Below are 19,011 nucleotides of genomic sequence, written 5' to 3'. Positions count from 1 at the left end.
GTACAAAATACTTAGTTTTACTGGCTATGAAAGCGAAACAATGAGTTGAGTCTCCTACCAGAGTCTAGCGCTTTACTGGTCCTGGTTTCCACATGTGGAAACACTCTCCGCAGGGCGCCCAGGATCCTGTGGACAGTGCTCTGCAGTAGTGGTTTCACAATGGTGGACAGCGCCTGCCCAGGTGACGTCACAGCTCTCTGGGAGGCTGGGATCATCTTTTGCATAGCTACCTCAAAGTCCTTAGCTGAGATATTAATTGAAGAGAGATCCAATTGCAGTTTCTCACTAGTGGTATAGATCTGTGGGTAGCGTCGACGCAGAGCACATAAAGCAGCTTCAGAGCATATTGACTTAATATCTGCACCACAGTATCCTATCCAAGGCAACCAAAAAAGAAAAAAAAAATTAAAGTAAATCACCACTGTATTAAGCAAGATGATGGTTAAAAGAAAATTTAAAGATCAGCCTAGCAATGTAGTAGCAAAATATTTAGGAGTAATAAGGCTAAAATGTCTCTCATCCCCTCAGTGAACTCACATGGTTGACAATAACCCCTAACAAATCAATCAACTTTTGAGAGTGAAATGCGCAAGCACTAAAAGCAGAGCGCAGGGGTCAAGAGCATGAGTTTTGAAATCAGATCATCAGGATCAAATTCCAGTTTGTCATTTACTGGATGTGTGATCTTTTCAGAGAATCATCTATGCTTTCTTAGCCATTTCTCTATCTGTAAAATAGGGATAAAGCTACCTACTTTACAGGATTGATGTAAGAGTTACCTGAAATAGCATATGTAGAATGCGTAACAGAATAATTAGAAAAATGTAAACAGATCTAACTTCATTCTCAAATTCTTTGACAGTCAAGATGTTAAGTACCTCTATATGGTATCTAGGACTTTATAAGAAAACATGTCACAAATTATAAATAAGAAACAAATCTAACTTTGTATTTCTTTAAACAAGAAACAAGGTTTCTTTAAACCTTGACAAAACTACAACTTGTTCCATCTTTGAAAGGCATGTAATATTTCTTTTAATGCTTAAAACAATGTTTACCAACACAGTTTTCTGCGAGTTCTTCCAGAAATATGTCCAGTGGTTTAGGATTCCAATCCCTTGTGTGAATTTTTAGAATTTCTTTTCGAGCCTACAAACAAAAACAATTTAATTTTTCTATAATACAGTGCTATTCAGATTAGAGTAACTTTAAGTTAATTGGGTTATCTAAAAATGTAAAGCTGTCAATACCTAATATAAACAGAAATATGAAACAGTAAAAATGGAAAAAAATGATATATTTGTATGAGCTTAAGAAATTTATATTAAATAAGACTGCATTTTTAGTGCTCAAGTTCTAGTCATTACAAATGCGAATGAGAAAAATTAACGACCTACTGGATTATTGTTTATTCTGGTACATATTAAAAACTGTTGAGTACTGACAGCTCTACCCATATTTTCATACTTGGTTTTCAAAATATTCAGCAGCTTTAAAGTAACTGGGTAGAATTACATGGTTGTATCCATGAAAAAGTCAAGTCTAACGAACTGGCTAAGGACTGACTGTTAGGCCACATGTTCTGAATCAAAATAAAGTTATATGATTAACAAGCAAAGGCTCTGCTTGGGGTGGCGGGGAGGGCGCGGAGGTGTATGTCTAGGGATTCCCTGGTCCAGTGTTTGGCACTCAGCACTTTCACTGTCATGAGCCTGGGTTAAAATCCTGGGTGGAGAACTGAGATGCCACAAGGTATGCATTCCCAAAATAATAAATAAATAAATAAAAAATTATCTGAGTTCTTTTCTTTAAATAATGCCTCTCTAAAAATACATACATACCTATTTGAATGTTAATTATACAACTTTGCTTCAGAACATACAAAACTCAACCTTCAAATTTGTACTGTACTAAGACTTGTTCAAGATAAGCACAGTCGAGTGATGTTAAATTCTTACATCTTTATCAGGTAGGCTAAAAAGGAATTCTCTGTCAAAACGACCAGGCCTTCGTAAAGCAGGATCAATAGAATCCAGTCTGTTGGTAGCACCAATGACCACAATTTCTCCTCTGCTGTCCAATCCATCCATCAGAGCTAGTAAGGTGGAAACAATTGAACTAAATTTAAAAATAAGAGAGACGAGATTAACTATATAGAAGCCAAATACATCATTTCTTTTTTGTGAAGATTTAATACATTAAATGTGTGAATAAATCTTCTCAGAGCATCCCACTATTTTCAAGACTTTTTAAAAAGAAAATCTGTAAAATAGCATGCTACATGGCACACAGACATTTAAAATCAATGGGAAACACACTTAATATGCTACAAATGGATCCTGGAAGCCACTTCATAAAATACAATTTCACATAGAACTTTGGAGTTCTCAAACAAGGATGCAACATCAAAAGAAAAAAAAATACAAGTATTAGGCAGATAAAAAGAAACTTAAAAAAAAAAGTTTCAAAAGTTTCATTGTGTCCACATTATCAAAGGATGCCAAAGTAAGACAGAATATACTGGACTATGATTGCTTCTAGGGCTTTTTAGTGCCCAGAGACAGGAATTATTTTTTCTTTAAAAATAAATTTCATCATGAGTTCATACTGATATTCCAATTCAAATAAAGATGCAAGGGTTTTAATTTAACTTATTTTATATTTGCATCCCTTTTCTCTTAGGCTAAAAATCTTATTTTCTAATGTGTTCACATAATTACTTATTTGCACTATCCTACAATATTATCAGAAACAGTAAGATACAGAATACAGTTTAATCATGGCCAATGTGCTAACTTTTAAAAAAGCTTAATTTAGCAAAAACATTTTTCTCTAAAATTTTTAAAGTCTTTGGAAAAAAACAAAAAAACTTGTACAATAAAATTTCTCTTAAAAACACATATTTGAAATGGCACGTGCTTGCTAAAATTATTCTGTATTTGTTGCTGAAATTTCTCCAATCCCTTTTAGAGTTACTCCAAACTACAGTAGTTACTCAACTGCTTGACTGAAAAGTGATGGTGCTAGTGTTATTCCTACTAACACAATGAATACAATATAGCTGCTTTTGAAATGAGTCATATCTAAAAAGTGTGTATCATTATTGGTAGGTATGAGCACACACAACTATTTTTATCATATAGGAGTAAACATTTTAATTTACTCAGAGCAACAAATAAAATTCTATAGCATCAAGCCAAAGAAGGGTATAACAATATAGTAAATGTTGTTAGGCATTATAAAAGCCAAAACCTACATATCACTCATATTTTTACATCTTGTCCCTCTTTTACAACATCTACAGTAAAAATAATACTGGCATTATAAAGGCATGCAAACATTCACTTTTGGGTATCCCAAATTAATTAAGTAGTTACATTTAAGAAGAAGGTCTGCAGAACTGAAGATGAACTAGGACTAAAGTAACTGAGACTCAAGTTGAAGCAGTGGCTCTAATGAAAAGTGCTCCCTTGGGTACTCAGTTATCACAGGGGAGATGCAATTTTCTCATTCTGAAAATGAGGAAGTTGAGCGAGTACTAGAAACTTCAACTAGTGGCCATATACTAAGATATATTTTGCTTGGCTCAGGTAGTGCCTTTAAAGCATCCAAACTAGTTGGCAACATCTAAAAGATAGTTAACAGACATAAAATTTAAGAAAGAGAAAACTTATTTTTCAAATCTGAGTCAGCTTTTACACTTCAACAGGCTGGAGCTAAAAGCAACTGGCTATGCTCTGACAATTGGACATTCAGACACACTTCCCTGACCCACTCACTGGCCTGCCTCACTCATTTTATCTGCCTTTATCACCGACTCGATGGGCATGAGTTTGAGTAAACTCCGGGAGTCTGTGATGGACAGGGAGGCCTGGCATGCTGCGATTCATGGGGTTGCAAAGAGTTGGACACGACTGAGAGACTGAACTGATTTACCTCACTGGGCCAGTGGGCATTTAAGTCTGTATCACAAGTTAAATCTATAACCAATACTGTGTTTGAGGACATCCTACCATTTAGAACTGGTTCACTTTTCCTTTTTGTACTATACATTGGTTTCTACTACCAAACAACAACCAGGTTATAAAGTTTCTAACCATTTAACATTCTGTCCTTCTTGCAACAGTAATACAGCTCAGAATATAGGGAGAAAGGCAGAAGTACCATCAAGTAAGTTTTACCTGTGAATTTGATCTTGCCGGCTTGATCGTACTGGGGCCAGACCATCAATTTCATCAAAGAAAATAATTGATGGGCGCATCTGATAGGCCTAGAAAGTAGTCCAGTGATTGCATGCTATCATGAAAGACTTCAAATATGTAGACTCAATATAAACCACTTTAAATTCATTCCTACTTGCGTTTAATACATTTTTAAAAATATAACTGTAAATTCAAGAATTGTGTTTTAAGGATTCAGACTAAATTATAACACTGTATGATTTAAGTTTATTTGTATATTCAGCTGGAAATATTCAAAATTCATACTCCACTGGTTATATCCCTTAGATTTCATATAGCTATAATTATCGGGACACAAAAAACATTTAGAGAAGACCAACTGTCAAAGCAAAACAAAGAACAGAAGACAGTGACAGAGCCTTCCTCCATGTCAGGATGAGAAAACATTTAACAAGATGCTATAGTTTGAAATCAATTTCAGTAAAATTAAAATTAAAAAAGCCTCAGTGAATTTTACAAAGACATATTAAAGTATTTGCAGCAATATGCCTCAGTAGATCAGAATGTATTATCTCATAGCTAACTGTTAACACATCTGGGATATGAAACCGAAAGCCACTCGGGCAGAGCTAATCTTCTGCTTGCACACTGAAACATAAACTCACTAGTGTTATCTCTTTATGAAAATATCCCTCTTTCTCTAGATACGAGACCAAAGACTCCAAAGAATTTAGACCCAGTTATTCTTTTCTCTCTAAAGCTGTTCGTCATAAGTTGGTATAATCAAGACATACAAAGGAAAATCATCTAGAAACATTATATATTTGACATAATTATTTTGAGACTATTTCTATGAAAAGTGATTAAACGCAAGGTTTATCCATAAGTTGGTGTAATCAAGACATACAAAGGAAAATAATCTAGAAACATTATATATTTGACATAATTATTTTGAGACTATTTCTATGAAAAGTGATTAAACGCAAGGTTTATCCAATCCTTACATACTTAATCTACACTGATTACAGCTCTATATAGGCAAATTTTAATATCATACCTGATCAAATAGCAATCGCAGCTGTCTCTCAGATTCTCCTACCCACTTACTCAGACAATCGGCACCTTTCCTCATGAAAAATGCTACTCTTTTATCCCCTTGACTGCACTCATTGGCAAGTGCTCTAGCAACCAGAGTTTTTCCAGTTCCAGGTGGACCATAAAACAAACAACCTCTGTAAAAGAGTAAGTATTATTTTTGCACTACATTAAAAAATTGGCTAAGCAAAATTAGAGATCAATTTCATGAATATAACTAGTGAATAAGAAAGTAAACCAGACAACTGAAACATTTCAATACACAAAGCACAACTTAAAACCTGGGGATTAATATTCATACTACAAAATGAATATTGAAACTAAATAAACCCTTTATTTGGAACATTTTCTTTTATTCATTCAAATTTGTTCATCATATTACCTTATCTTGCAAAAAAGGTAGGATTGACAGTTTACTTTTATAACATCAGTGGGAAGAATAGCAGATTTCAAGTACCATCCTTGGTCTGAGTACCAGTAACATATAACACCAAAAGTTTCGCAAAAAAATGGTGGGAATGACCATGAGATAAAGTAGGATAAAAGAGAGAAACTGAAGTAGTGGCTGGGTGATAGGGACCAGGACAACATAAACAATTCACAATAATTTTTGGTGATATCACTGCACATGTCACGCAGTTTTTTCAACTATTTCCAAATGGCATAATTCTGAGAAAATGAGTTATACTCATACTCTTCGTAGAAATGATCAAGTAACTGCTCCTTAACTATCTAACAGTTATTTAATTGAAAAGTTAAGGAAGATCTCAGAAAAAGAGAAATGACAAAATAAGAATGGCCAAACAAACAAAAAAGTGATGGGTGAAATAAATCTATTCAAAGTCAAGGATAAAATATAAAAGAAAAATTAAGAGAATTCCCTGGCGGTCTAGTGGGTATAATTCAGCGTTTTCACTGCCAGGGTCTGGGTTCAATCCCTGGCTGAGGAACTAGGATCCTGCAAACCCTGTGGCACCGTCAAAACAAAAATAATAGGAAACGGACATAGTCAATGCAGACAGGGGAAAAAAAGCAACTGTTTAGAAAACAATCAGAATTTAAATGGAATAAATCAGTGATTTCAATGCACAAAAGCCAAGACAGAAATAGATTCTTAAAAATATATTTATTGGGCCAATAGTTTTTATTTGTGAGATTGTATTTTAAAGAAAAAAGTATTCCCATAAAGAGGAAGCAATGGAGATGTTCATGGTATTGATGTCTGCAATAACAAAAACTAAGGAGAAAACAAAATAGCAATAGCAGAATCAATAAAATGTGATACATCCACAAAATGGAGTATCATTCAGGCATTAAAGTGGAAAGAGAACACACCATATAAAGACAGTTTAACACAATCATGTGTTGATTTTTATGAGCAGAAATGTAAGAAAGGAGAAATGTAAGTAAGTGGAAATGAAGAGAAAAAGTGGAAGGAACTGGTCTAGTTTTTTAAATAGAGTGTAGCTGATATACAGTATTAACTAAGTTAGAGGTGTAAAATACAGTGATTTACAATTTTTAAAGGTTACATTCCATTCAGTTTTTATAAAATACTTGCTCGAGTCCCCATTTTGTGTAACACATCCTGGTAGATTATTTTACACCAAACAGTTTATATACCTCTAACCCCCTACCCACACACTGTCCCTTCTCAGTTCCCTCCCCACTGGTAAGCAGTAGTTTGTTCTCTGTATCTGTGAAGCTGCTTTTTTCTCATATTCACTAGTTTGCTGCATTTTTAGATTTCACATGAAAGCAATATGTATTTGCCTTTCTCTGACTTATTTCATTCAGCAAAATGGCCTCCAATCCCGTCCATGTCGCTGCAAATGGCAATATTTCATTCTTTTTTATGGCTCAGTAGTACTCCACTGTGTATATATTAATAATATATACTACATCTTCTTTATCCATTCATTTGTTGATGTGGACACTTAGGCTGCATCTGTATTTTGGCAATTATAAATAATACTGCTATGAACACTGGGGTGCATGTGTGTTTTCTGAATTAATGCTTTTTTTTGGACATATACCCAACAGTGGAATTACTGGTATATGATGGTAGTTCTATAATTTTTTGAGAAACCTTCATACTGTTTCTCACAATGGCAGCACCAATTTACATTCCCACCAACAACGTATAAGGGTTCCCTTTTCTCCACATCCTCGCTAACATTTGTCTTTTTGATGATAGCCATTCTGACAGGTATGAGGTAACACCTCATTGTGGTTCTGATTTTCATTTCCCTGATGATTAGTGATGCTGAGTATCTCTTCCTGTGCCTGTAGGCCATCTGCATGTCCCCTTGGACAAACATCTATTCAATTCTTCTGGCGATTTTTTAATCAGGTTGTTTGTTTCACTGATCTTGAGTTGTATGAACTTTTTATACTTGTTGGATATTTATCCCTTATCAGTTATATCATTTGCAAATATTTTCTTCTCTATGTTGCCCTTCTCTTTTGTCAGTGGTTTCCTTTGCTGTGAAAAAGCGTAAAATATAATTAGGTCCCATTTGTTTATTTTGGTTTCATTTTAGGAGATGAATCCAAAAAATATTGCTATGATTTACATTAAAAGTTCTATTTTTCCTGTTTTCCACTAGGAGTTTTATGGTTTTTGGTCTTAAAGTTAGTCTATTTTGAGTTTATTTTTGTATATGATGTTAGAGAATGTTCTAATTTGTCATTGTTCCTTTAATTCACTAAACCACTTTTTTTTTCCCTTGCTACAACCGTGGTTTGTGGGATCTTAGCTCTCTGACCAGGTATTGAACATGGACCCCCTGGCAGTGAGAGCGTGAAGTCCTAACCACTGGATTGCCAAGAATTCCCTAAAATTCACTAAATCACTTTAACTAGGTACTTCCAACATGTCCTGTCATCATTAAATCCTTATTATTTAATATTCTATATTTTTTTATTAAAATATTTTTAATTCACCAATGTTTACTATAATTAATTTATGCTTCAATTTAACTAAAATGATTTATGCTTTAAAAAGCCTACAAACTTTTAAAAGTTTACTTAAATCAATATTTCCATAGAGGGTGATTCAGGGAGAAAAATTATAAAAGGAAAAGAAAATCAGGAACTAGGGTTTAAAAACTGGTTGATAAGTAAGGTATAAAAACTAGAAGAAAGAAGATAAAAAAGGATAGTGATTAAAATTAAAAAAAGGATGGTGATACAAAAAACCCCTACCCTCCTGTCACCAAAACAGCAAATAATAAAGTTGGTGAGGAGAGGAGAGATATAAAAGAGAAAATACAATTATATATGGCTTGACTGCAAAAACAAATATATACAGACATAAAGCAAACATGGGAAATTGATTCAATAAGTTTATATGTGTACAAATAAACTACTGAAAGTATTAAGGAAGGGGAATAAATATTTATGTATGGAGGGCAGGGAAAGTAAAGGAGCCAAATAGCCACCGTTCATCCTTAGAAGTCTATAAATTGTGTCTAAAATAGAAAAATGAGGGACTTCCCCAGTGGTGCATCGTGTGGCCAAAAGACAGAAAACAAATCTAAAAAACAGAAAAATTAAAATGAAGAAGGGTTGAAGAGGGCCTACCCTACTTTTGTAAATTTTTCTTTGTGAAACTTAAGAGTGCTACTTGACTTTTAAAGTTATGTATACATATACAATCAACTTTGTGCACATGGGAGCTCAGTTGTGTCTGAATCTTTGCCACCCCACAGACTGTAGCCCTCCAGGCTCCTCTGTCCATGGATATACTTCAGTTCAAAATAAAAATACATGTATTAAAGAATTATGTGCATGTATGCACTTCCACTTACTACATCCCTCTGCTTGACCTCCCAATTGTATGTAATTATTTTATGCCATTATAAAATAGTAATTTATATTGTTAAGTTAATAATGTTCCCATTATGGCTTGCAATTGTAACTATCTTTTATTTTTTATCTGGCTATTGATTGTGAAAACTGAAAAACATCTTTTACTACTGTGAAAAAAAAAACATATATTAAAAAACTATGTACATATATTACTTTGATATAAATTTAAAACTAAATCACAAAGCTGAAAGGAAAAAAGAGTATGTAAGACAGGAATTTCACTAAATGTATGAAAAGCCATGGGAAATGATTTTTTAATGGAGAATCAATTTTGAAGCCATTTTTCACCTTAAACATTAAGAAAGTAAAAATACTCAAATCACCCAGGACCTTGCAAGGGCAAGTATAACAAATGACTCTAGACCCGGAAATTTTCAAGAGAGAGGTGGTTTCTGGACACAGCACAGGAAAGATTTTAGCGAAAATAAAATGTATAATTAAATTACCTTGGAGGTTGAATTTTGAATTTTTCAAAGACTTCTGGATAAAGTAATGGAAATACTACCATCTCTTTTAGAGCTGCAATATGATTAGACAAGCCACCAACACTATCAAATCGTACCTGTTAGTAGAAGGGAAACATTGACATTCTGAGATTTGGGAGTCAAAGCTAAAATCTTATTCCATTCTTAAATTATATCCAAGCCACACATAGTCAACTGAGTAACAGTAACTTAACAGGAAGAACTGAGCAACAGTTGTGGCCTAAAGATTAAAAAAAATAAAAGGTTCTACAAAGATAAAAATTTCTTATAAAACACTGTTTTCTTTTTAAATTTTAAAATAAAATAATACATCTCAGACTGTACTCACTGAAGAATCTAGTTGCATTGGATCAACATCGGCAAGGCTTGCTCCGATTTTCATTCGATCTTTATAAATTCCTTTTAATTCATCTTTGCGAAAATTTAGTGGGAGGCACCTAAGATTACAAACCCCAAACATTCATCAAACACCACTTTCCTCCCCCAAATTCCATGTTAGAATATAGACATTTTTCTTAAGAATTAAAAAAATTCCAAATGAGATTATGTGTTTTGAGTTCCTCCTTTTCTTTACAGGTTGAGAACTTCAGTGTAAGAAATATTTACATCTGAAGGCTTATTATTAAAGATATACAATCTAGTGAAAATACCACAAGATACCACAGCTACATAAAGTAATTCATGGTTGAGAATTCAGGAAGTATCAACATACATTATAATGATAGTCTCTGACCTACAGACACTTTACCATTTGCTGGACATGGTTTTAGTTTAGGTGCTAAACAAGTATAAGGTCATTAAATCCTCACAATACTCTTACGACATAAGTATTATTTTTCCCATTTTAAAATAAAGCCAAGGCACAGAAAAGGTTAACTCTCTTGCCCAGGATCACACAGATAGTAAGTGGCAGATCTAGGAATCAAACCCAAGCAGCCTGACTCCAGATCCGCCAGTACCCTGCTATTATACCTCTCGGCAAAATATGCAGAGCCCACCAGCACCTGGATCCATGTCAACCTTTTCAAGCAAGAGTGAATCACTACTTTCCTAATTACTTCCAAAAACATTTAGGGTAGGTTACAAAAGAAATATACCTAGAAAAAGCTCTCGTTTTACAGATGGAACAATGAAAATGCTCATGTTAAAAGTTAAGATACTTGTACAAGAATGCCTAAGCAAAGAATGCCTGCTACTACTAAATACAAGTAAAAGCACACCATCTTCTCCCCAAGTAACAATTCTTGCTAGTTTCAAATTCCATGAGAAATTTATACTGCCAAGCCTAAGATGGAAAAGTTTTCAATTGTGGCTTTTAAAAAGATATTTCTTAAATAATTCTTAATAGAACTGCATAATATAAAAGTCATAGGGTTGAATGCACATTTCTGTAAAATGCAGGCAAGTACGTAACTTTGGAATGATCTAACTCATTGCTGTCCAATAGAAATGAAATGCACACCAAAATGTATTAACCACACTAAAGAGTATACAATTAATTTTAATAATGTATTTTATATGTCTCAGTTCAGTCACTCAGTTGTGTCCAACTCTCTGCGACCCCATGGACTGCAGCACGCCAGGCCTCCCTGTCCATCGCCAACTCCCAGAGTTTACTCAAACTCATATCCATTGAGTCGGTGATGCCATCCAGCCATCTCATCCTCTGTTGTCCCCTTCTCCTCCTGCCTTCAATCTTTCCCAGCATCAGGGTCTTTTCCAATGAGTCAGTTCTTTGCACCAGGTGGCCAAAGTTTTGGAGTTTCAGCTTCAGCATCAGTCTTTCCAATGAATATTCAGCACTGATTTCCTTTAGGATGGACTGGTTGGATCTCCTTGCAGTCCAAGGGACGCTCAAGAGTCTTCTCCCAACACCACAGTTCAAAAGAATCAATTCTTTGACACTCGGCTTTCTTTATAATCCAACTCTCACATCCATAAATGACTACTGGAAAAACCATAGGTTTAACTAGACGGACCTTTGTTGGCAAAGGAATGTCTCTGCTTTTTAATATGCTGTCTAGGTTGGTCCTAGCTTTTCTTCCAAGGAGCAAGTGTTTTAATTTCATGGCTGCAGTTACCATCTGCAGTCATTTTGGAGCCCCCCAAAATAAAGCCTGTCACTGTTTCCCCATCTATTTGCCATGAAGTGATGGGACTGGATGCCATGATCTTAGTTTTCTGAATGCTGAGCTTTAAGCCAACTTTTTCACTCTCCTCTTTCACTTTCATCAAGAGGCTCTTGAGTTCTTCACTTTCTGCCATAAGGGTAGAATATCTGCATATCTGAGGTTATTGATATTTCTCCCAGCAATCTTGATTCCAGCTTGTGCTTCATCCAGCCCAGCATTTTTCATGATGTACTCTGCATATCAGTTAAATAAGCAGACTGACAATATGCAGCCTTGATGTACTCCTTTCCCTATTTGGAACCAGTCTGTTGTTCCATGTCCAGTTCTAACTGTTGCTTTCTGACCTGCATACAGATTTCTCAAGAGGCAGGTCAGGTGGTCTTATATTCCCATCTTTTTAAGAACTTTCCAGTTTGTTGTGGTCCACACAAAGGCTCTGGCATAGTCAAAAGGCAGAAGTAGATGTTTTTCTGGAACTCTCTTGCTTTTTCGATGATCCAACAGATGTTGGCTATTTGATCTCTGGTTCTTGTGCCTTTTCTAAATCCAGCTTGAACATCTGGAAGTTCACGGTTCATGTACTGTTGAAGCCTGGCTTGGAGAATTTTGAGCATTACTTTACTAGTGTGTGAGATGAGTACAATTGTGTGGTAGTTTGAGCATTCTTTGGCACTAGCTTTCTTTGGGACTAGAATAAAAACTGACCTTTTCCAGTCCTGTGGCCACTGCTGAGTTTTCCAATTTGCTGGCATACTGAGTACAGCATTTCCACAGCATCATCTTTCAGGATTTGAAATAGCTCAACTGCAATTCCATCACCTCCATTAGTTTTGTTCATAGTGATGCTTCCTAAGGCCCACTTGACTTTGCATTCCAGGATGTCTGGCTTTAGGTGAGTAATCACACCATCGTGGTTATCTGGGTAATTGTGATCTTTTTTTGTACAGTTCCTCTGTGTGTTCTTGCCACCTCTTCTTAGTATCTTCTGGTTCTGTTAGGTCCATACCGTTTCTGTCCTTTACTATGCTCATCTTGGCATGAAATGTTCCCTTGGCATCCCTAATTTTATTGAAGAGATCTCTAGACTTTCCCATTCTATTGTTTTCCTCTATTTCTTTGCACTGATCACTGAGGCAGGCTTTCTTATCTCTCCTTTCTATTCTTTGGAACTCTGCATTCAAATGGGAATATCTTTCCTTTTCTCCTTTGCCTTTCGCTTCTCTTCTAGTCATAGCTATTTGTAAGGCCTCCTCAGACAACAATATGTCTCAATATATCCCAAATATTTCATCCCACAAAATCAATATTTAAAAACTGACATATTTTACATCCTCTTTTTTTGTACTAAGTCTTTGAAATCCAAGAGTGTATTTTTTACAAAACCAGATGGTAAATCTCAATTCAGATGAGCTATGGATATATTTTAAGTGTTGTATGTGGCTGGCTAGTAGCCAGCATATTGAATGCTGTGCTAAGCTGCTTTAGTCAGGTCTGACTCTTTGCGACCCTGTGGACCGTAGCCTACCAGGCTCCTCTGTTCAAGGATTCTCCAGGCAAGAATACCAGAGAGGACTGCCATTTCCTTCTCCAGGGGAACTTCCTGACCCAGGGATCAAACGCACAGCTCGCGCATCACAGGCAGATTCTTAGCCGTTGAGCCACCAGGGGAAGCCCAGCATACTGAATAGAACAGAGCTAACATGATTTAAAAAACAGAGCTTAGGATATAAAAAATGATTGGTTTGATGGCCCTTCAGTATGTTCTAGTTGCTTTATCAAACATTGTTTTCTACCCTACGAATATTGTATTGTTAGAATCCAAGCACTGAATTTTTCATTTACTCCCCATATCCGTAAAATGGGATTAATTTTTGCCCTGTTTCTATGATTAATGAAATAAGTTAACCTTTCAAAAAATAAATTAATTAATTAATTTTTAAAAAAGGAAATAAATTAACCTTTCAATTTTCCTGAAGAGTTCTACAGTAAGAATTTTTTAATCATTATAAACAGAAAAAAAAATTTCAGTGAAAAAATAGTTATTTCCTCAAGTCAGTGTTTACCAAGCAGCATTTTGGTTTTATAAGAAAACATATGCTCTGGGCTTTGCTGGAGGTCCAATGGTTAGAAATCTGTCTGCCAATGCAGAGGACATGGGTTCAGTCCCTAGTCTGGGATGATCTCACATGCCACGGGGCAGCTGGGCCTACCAAGCCCATGTGCTGTAACCACTGAAGCCTGTGTGCCTACAGCCCGTGCTCCACAAAAGAAGCCACTGCAGTAAGAAGTACTGCAAGGAAGAGAAGACCCTGCTCACCACAGCTAGAGAAAGCCCACATACAGTAACAAAGATCCAGTGCAGCCAAAAATATATAAATTAACAAAAGTATGTTCTAACCACAGTTAGTTTCAACTGCAGATATTTCAAACAAGAGGTATTATATATTAAGACTTATATATTAAACTGGTATATAGTTTTTTAACTAATATTTTAATATGTGCCAAGCTGTACATATCCCCAAATTATTCATTTTTCTTTCTACTTAAAAAAGCTGGCAGTTTTAAAGGAATCAACAAGCACTTACCTGTTGATAGCTCTATTACGGCTCCTTTTTCTTCTCCTCTCAAACTGCTGTTCATCTTCTGAAGAGGAGGATGAAGTAGAGTCACTACTATGAATTGCATGCCTTCGCCTAAAGAGGGAAACTGAAATCATAATGGAAGAAGGCAGGAGAAACATACAATACAAATATCAGAAATACCTAAATACCTAGTGATCCAAAAGTGTTTATCACAAAATTAATACATTTGCTGAATCAATGAAGTGAGCTTTGTTGGTTCAATCTTTTGAAGGAAATAAAAGACTTGGATAACTGAGAATGGAAAAGATAGGAGGCTATAGGCATCATTAAGACAAAACATGGTCCAGGAAGAGTGACTTCTTGTCTTAATATAATTCAGGTATACTCAAAGAGAAGGTAAGATAAAGAGGATTTTAGAATCTTTGGGACTGTAATTTTAGAAAGTATTTTCAAGATTATACTATATATAATTTACATTTGGAAGGGAATCACCTATTTTGAAATGTCAAACAATATTAAAAGGAGAACAAGATAATCTTTTTTTCTTTAGAATTTTTAATGTAAACCAAAGGGGATCAAGAGGGATCAAAAAAAGGTAAGACACAGTGAGAAAACAGATGGTACTTTATTTATAGTGTATCCTCAACTCTAAATTCACAACTGCCATTTAATGCTTGTGTAAATGTGGATGAATTACTCAACCCATATAAGCCTGTATTTTCCTACTTACAAAAAAAAAAAAAGATAAAAATAATCAAAATCTTAGCCTGCTTGGTAGTATCAGATGAAGTGTTGAGTGTTACAAACTCAAAAAAGTTTTTAAATCACTTCTACCTTTGGACAGTTGCAAACGACTCACAGAATAAAAGCAAAGAAATCTGGCTGGGAAAACTTTTAATCATTCTGTTGGCTCAGGGTGGACAGCATTTCCTGAGTCAGAATACAATCATGGTTAAGTAGATATGTCCAAAAATACAGACGTTCACAATCTATTATCTGAAAATTGAAGTCCAGAATCTTGTACCTAGAAAAACCCTGAAAACAAGTTTTTCCATTATTCACTTAGCAGCAAAACATGACCTGAAATGTCACAAATACAATTCACAATCTCTATTTGTCCCACTTACTATGATTTTTCATATGTTTTGCTATAAAATTAATACATTTGACTATACACTGGGGGTCCAGACACACTTACAAATGTTAATGTTGCATATTACGATTGTTGTATATTTATTACCTTTGTAACTCTACCCCTGGCCACAAATCTGAATTCTGAAACATAAACAGCCCCAGGGTTTTGATACTCCTCCACCATCCACCCACTCAAACACGCCCAAGACCAATTTTGCGATCTGACTGAAACTAAAAATATCTAGTACAAGTCTACAATTTTATATGAAAAACTTTTTTAATACTACCATTAATTAATATTATAAAGAGACCCTCACAACTACATAGTACACATAACTGTCTGTGAATTCAGTAGGTATGCACATAATTAAGACTAACAATTAATAAAAAGGACTAGTATTTACTGTTTCTTGTACCCAGCAGTTGACATATCTCATTTAAACAATTAAAACTCTTGACAAGTTCATATTAGTAGGCTCATTGTATAATCAGGGCCAATATGGCTCACAGTTCAACTAATCTGCTTAAAATACCAGAATTAGTCAATGACAGTGTCAGAATTCAAAACCTTTGTCTATTTAAAAAAAATGATTCACACTCTGTACACTACCACACTGATGATCTCCAGTTGTTTATTTCATAAATCAAAAAAGTTATAAGCAAACCACAAAATCTTGTGTACTGACAGGTTCCAATGTCTGATTTGCAAAGTAGGGATTACCTTTAACCATTAAAGTGCATTAACAAATGCAGCCAGTACTTAACATACACCAGGCACTATTTTAAGTGATTTACATGTATTAACTCATCTAATCTGCACTACTATGAAATAGTTGCTATTATCTCCATTCTGCAGATCAAAAAGTTAAGCATGGATAGGTTAAGTAACTTGAAAAAGGTCACTAATAAGTGGTAGAGCTGAATTCACACTCTAGGCAGTCCTAGCTCTTCAAAATTAACTACACTACAGAAAGTCTATTACTTCAGTTGAAAAAAATTCTAAATACATATAACCCACGTTCACTCTTTTTCTTTCTTCCCATTTTACTAAGAAGTTTTGAAAATCTGACACAGACAGCACTGGGCCTGCACTATGAACCCAACTAGAGCTTGTAGAGAGGTCAGTTCTAGCTCCTTGACAACCAGTAAGGTATACTTTGAAACACTGGTGAAGCAATTGTGCTATTTATGTTACCTTCTTGTTTAAAGGTGCTAGGTTTGTTTCAGAAACTGCAAACTGAGGCTAGAGAATAAACCTTAGATGATGAGAGGTTAGCAATCACAAGGAAGAAAGAAAATCCTACTTTAAGGCAGCATTTCTGAAGCTCTGCTGTGTAAGTGTGCCAAGAGACCCTTGGAAGATCCTGCATGGTGGCTGTAAGTTTCACTAAGAGCAAAGTTCCAACGATTCTTTGGATTTGTGTTTTGTTTCCCTGCCTAAGCAGGATGTGAACTATAAACAGAGGCTGATCTCTTCAAGAAAAAGTAAAAAGGCTAAGCAAAATGACTACCATTAAAGCTGTCAGAAGAAATGAGATGTTAACTCCACCCTGGCAAAGAAAATTGAGAGGAAAAAAAAGGTTCATAAAGGGCTACATTCAAAAGATCTGGTAAAGGTGTAGAGAAACTGAAATTCTAGTACACTGTGGGAATGTAAAGTGCAGCAACTATCTTGGAAAAATAATCTGGCAATTCCTCAAAACATTAAATATAGTTAGTATCTGATCCAGCAATTTCATTTCCAGGTATATACCCAGGAGAAACCAAAACATGTCCACACAAAAAGTTAACACATGAATGTTCCTAACAGAATTACTAATAGCCGAAAAAGTAGAAGCAACCCAAATGTACATCAACTAATAAAGGGATAAACAAAATATGGTACATTTATACAAAGGAATCTTATTTGCCAATAAAAAGGGATGAAGTGGGACTTCCCTGATGGTCCAGTAGTTAAGAATTTGCCTGCCATTCTTGTTTCTCTTAAAAATGAATTTTGCCTTTGACCAAAGATTCGCCTAGGTGGGGATAAGCATAAGCGTTGCTTCAATTTTCCGAGGTCTTGTGAGATAAACAAGATCAATTAAAAAAAAAAAAAATTCACCTGCCAATTCAGGGGACATGGGTTCGATCCCTGGTCTGGGAAGATTCCACATGCTGCAGAGCAACAAAGCCCATGCTCCACAACTAGTGAGTCCTCATGCTGCAACTACTGAAGCCCGTAAGCCCAGAGTCTGTGCTCCACAACAAGAGAAGTCCATGTGCCACAACTAGAGAAAGCCCACGGGCAGTAACGAAGATCCAGTGAGGCCAAAAATTTAAAAAAAAAAAAATTTTTTTAATTAAAAATTAAAGGAAAAAATTTTATTAAAAAAAGGAATGAAGTACTGATATATCTTACAATGTAGATAAACCCTGAAAATGTTTTAACAAGCAAAAGAGCCAGTCACAAAAAATTCCACTTATATGAAATACCCAGAATCTATACAGACAGACAGTAGGTTAGTGGTAGCTTAGGGCTGGAGGGATTGGAGTGATAACTAAAGACTATGGGGTTATTTTTTAAGGCAAGAACTGTACATTTTAAATGGGTAAGGTATATGGTGTGTGAATTATATCACAATAAAGTTGTTATCAAAATGAAAAAGTATAAAGGGAGTTATCAAAACCAATACAAAGGTCACTAATATAACTCAGGGAACAGTTAAATTCTCTTGCTTCATACCTCGAATGTGTCAGAATCCACCACTAGTCTGAGATCCAAGGGCAGGATTTCTGGCTGAGCCATTTTTATATCCATAGTATGTGGCACATAGTAGTACTCCAGTATTTGTTAAGTAATAGGAGGAGGGGAAATCCTGTACCTGAGGAGTTACACAGTAACACAAGACACTCTCCATAGAGAGAGTGTACCCTGTGAACCAAATAAGGGAACTCCAGCACCAAAGTGGCAAAAAAAAAAAGAGAAAAACCCACCTGCTATCCATTGCAAGCTGGTGACTACAGAGGCTGTCAGTCAACAATTATGTTACTCCCAGAAATATAAACCCATTAAATATGGGAGAAGAAATTAAATTTCAAAGTAACTGCTAGCCTCTCACTTCTGTTGGCTCAAACAGAGGCCTGTACCGTGAGTCAGGCAGCCGCCCTGGGCACTATGCTAATGAGGACTCCAGTACACACTACACTTTACTCTCCTTTTCTGAGGATCATTAAATTTCACTATCAAAATACTGGTCTTTAACAATATCCTACAGGGCCCATGAAAAGTACCGACAGTATGGGCACTTTATCTCAGGCAGCCCCGACAGGTTGTCTTTCTCATCCTCTATCCTCCGGGCTGTGGTGGTATGAGAAGGGATGAAGAAACAAGAAATCCAGAATGTACACTTATGATTTTGAAACTCTAAAAATGAAATTATGAAGAATATGAAATTCTACTTGTGTCCTGCCTTTTTAGGCTTCCCCTATAAGCTTCCTCATTCATGAACTACTGTAATGCTACTATCACCCAGAAAATTCTAATGCA

General features: G+C 35.4%; 1 protein-coding gene across 1 annotated transcript in view; it reads right to left on the bottom strand.

Annotated features, from left to right (window-relative positions):
* ATAD2 (ATPase family AAA domain containing 2) overlaps nucleotides 1-19,011 on the bottom strand; it is a 64,263-nt gene that overhangs the window by 24,145 nt on the left and 21,107 nt on the right. The window contains exons 9-16 of the mRNA XM_043879272.1: nucleotides 14,352-14,459; nucleotides 9,963-10,071; nucleotides 9,596-9,711; nucleotides 5,239-5,413; nucleotides 4,182-4,270; nucleotides 1,959-2,118; nucleotides 1,059-1,149; nucleotides 59-373 (exon numbers count right to left, since the gene is read on the bottom strand). Of these exons, the coding sequence (XP_043735207.1) occupies nucleotides 59-373; nucleotides 1,059-1,149; nucleotides 1,959-2,118; nucleotides 4,182-4,270; nucleotides 5,239-5,413; nucleotides 9,596-9,711; nucleotides 9,963-10,071; nucleotides 14,352-14,459 (1,163 nt within the window). The remainder of the gene's footprint in view (nucleotides 1-58; nucleotides 374-1,058; nucleotides 1,150-1,958; nucleotides 2,119-4,181; nucleotides 4,271-5,238; nucleotides 5,414-9,595; nucleotides 9,712-9,962; nucleotides 10,072-14,351; nucleotides 14,460-19,011) is intronic.

This window comes from Cervus elaphus, chromosome 21 (genome assembly GCF_910594005.1).
Source record: "Cervus elaphus chromosome 21, mCerEla1.1, whole genome shotgun sequence".
Classification (NCBI taxonomy): domain Eukaryota; kingdom Metazoa; phylum Chordata; class Mammalia; order Artiodactyla; family Cervidae; genus Cervus; species Cervus elaphus.
Note: the sequence above shows the minus strand (reverse complement) of the source record. Positions and strands in the feature narration are given on the sequence as shown.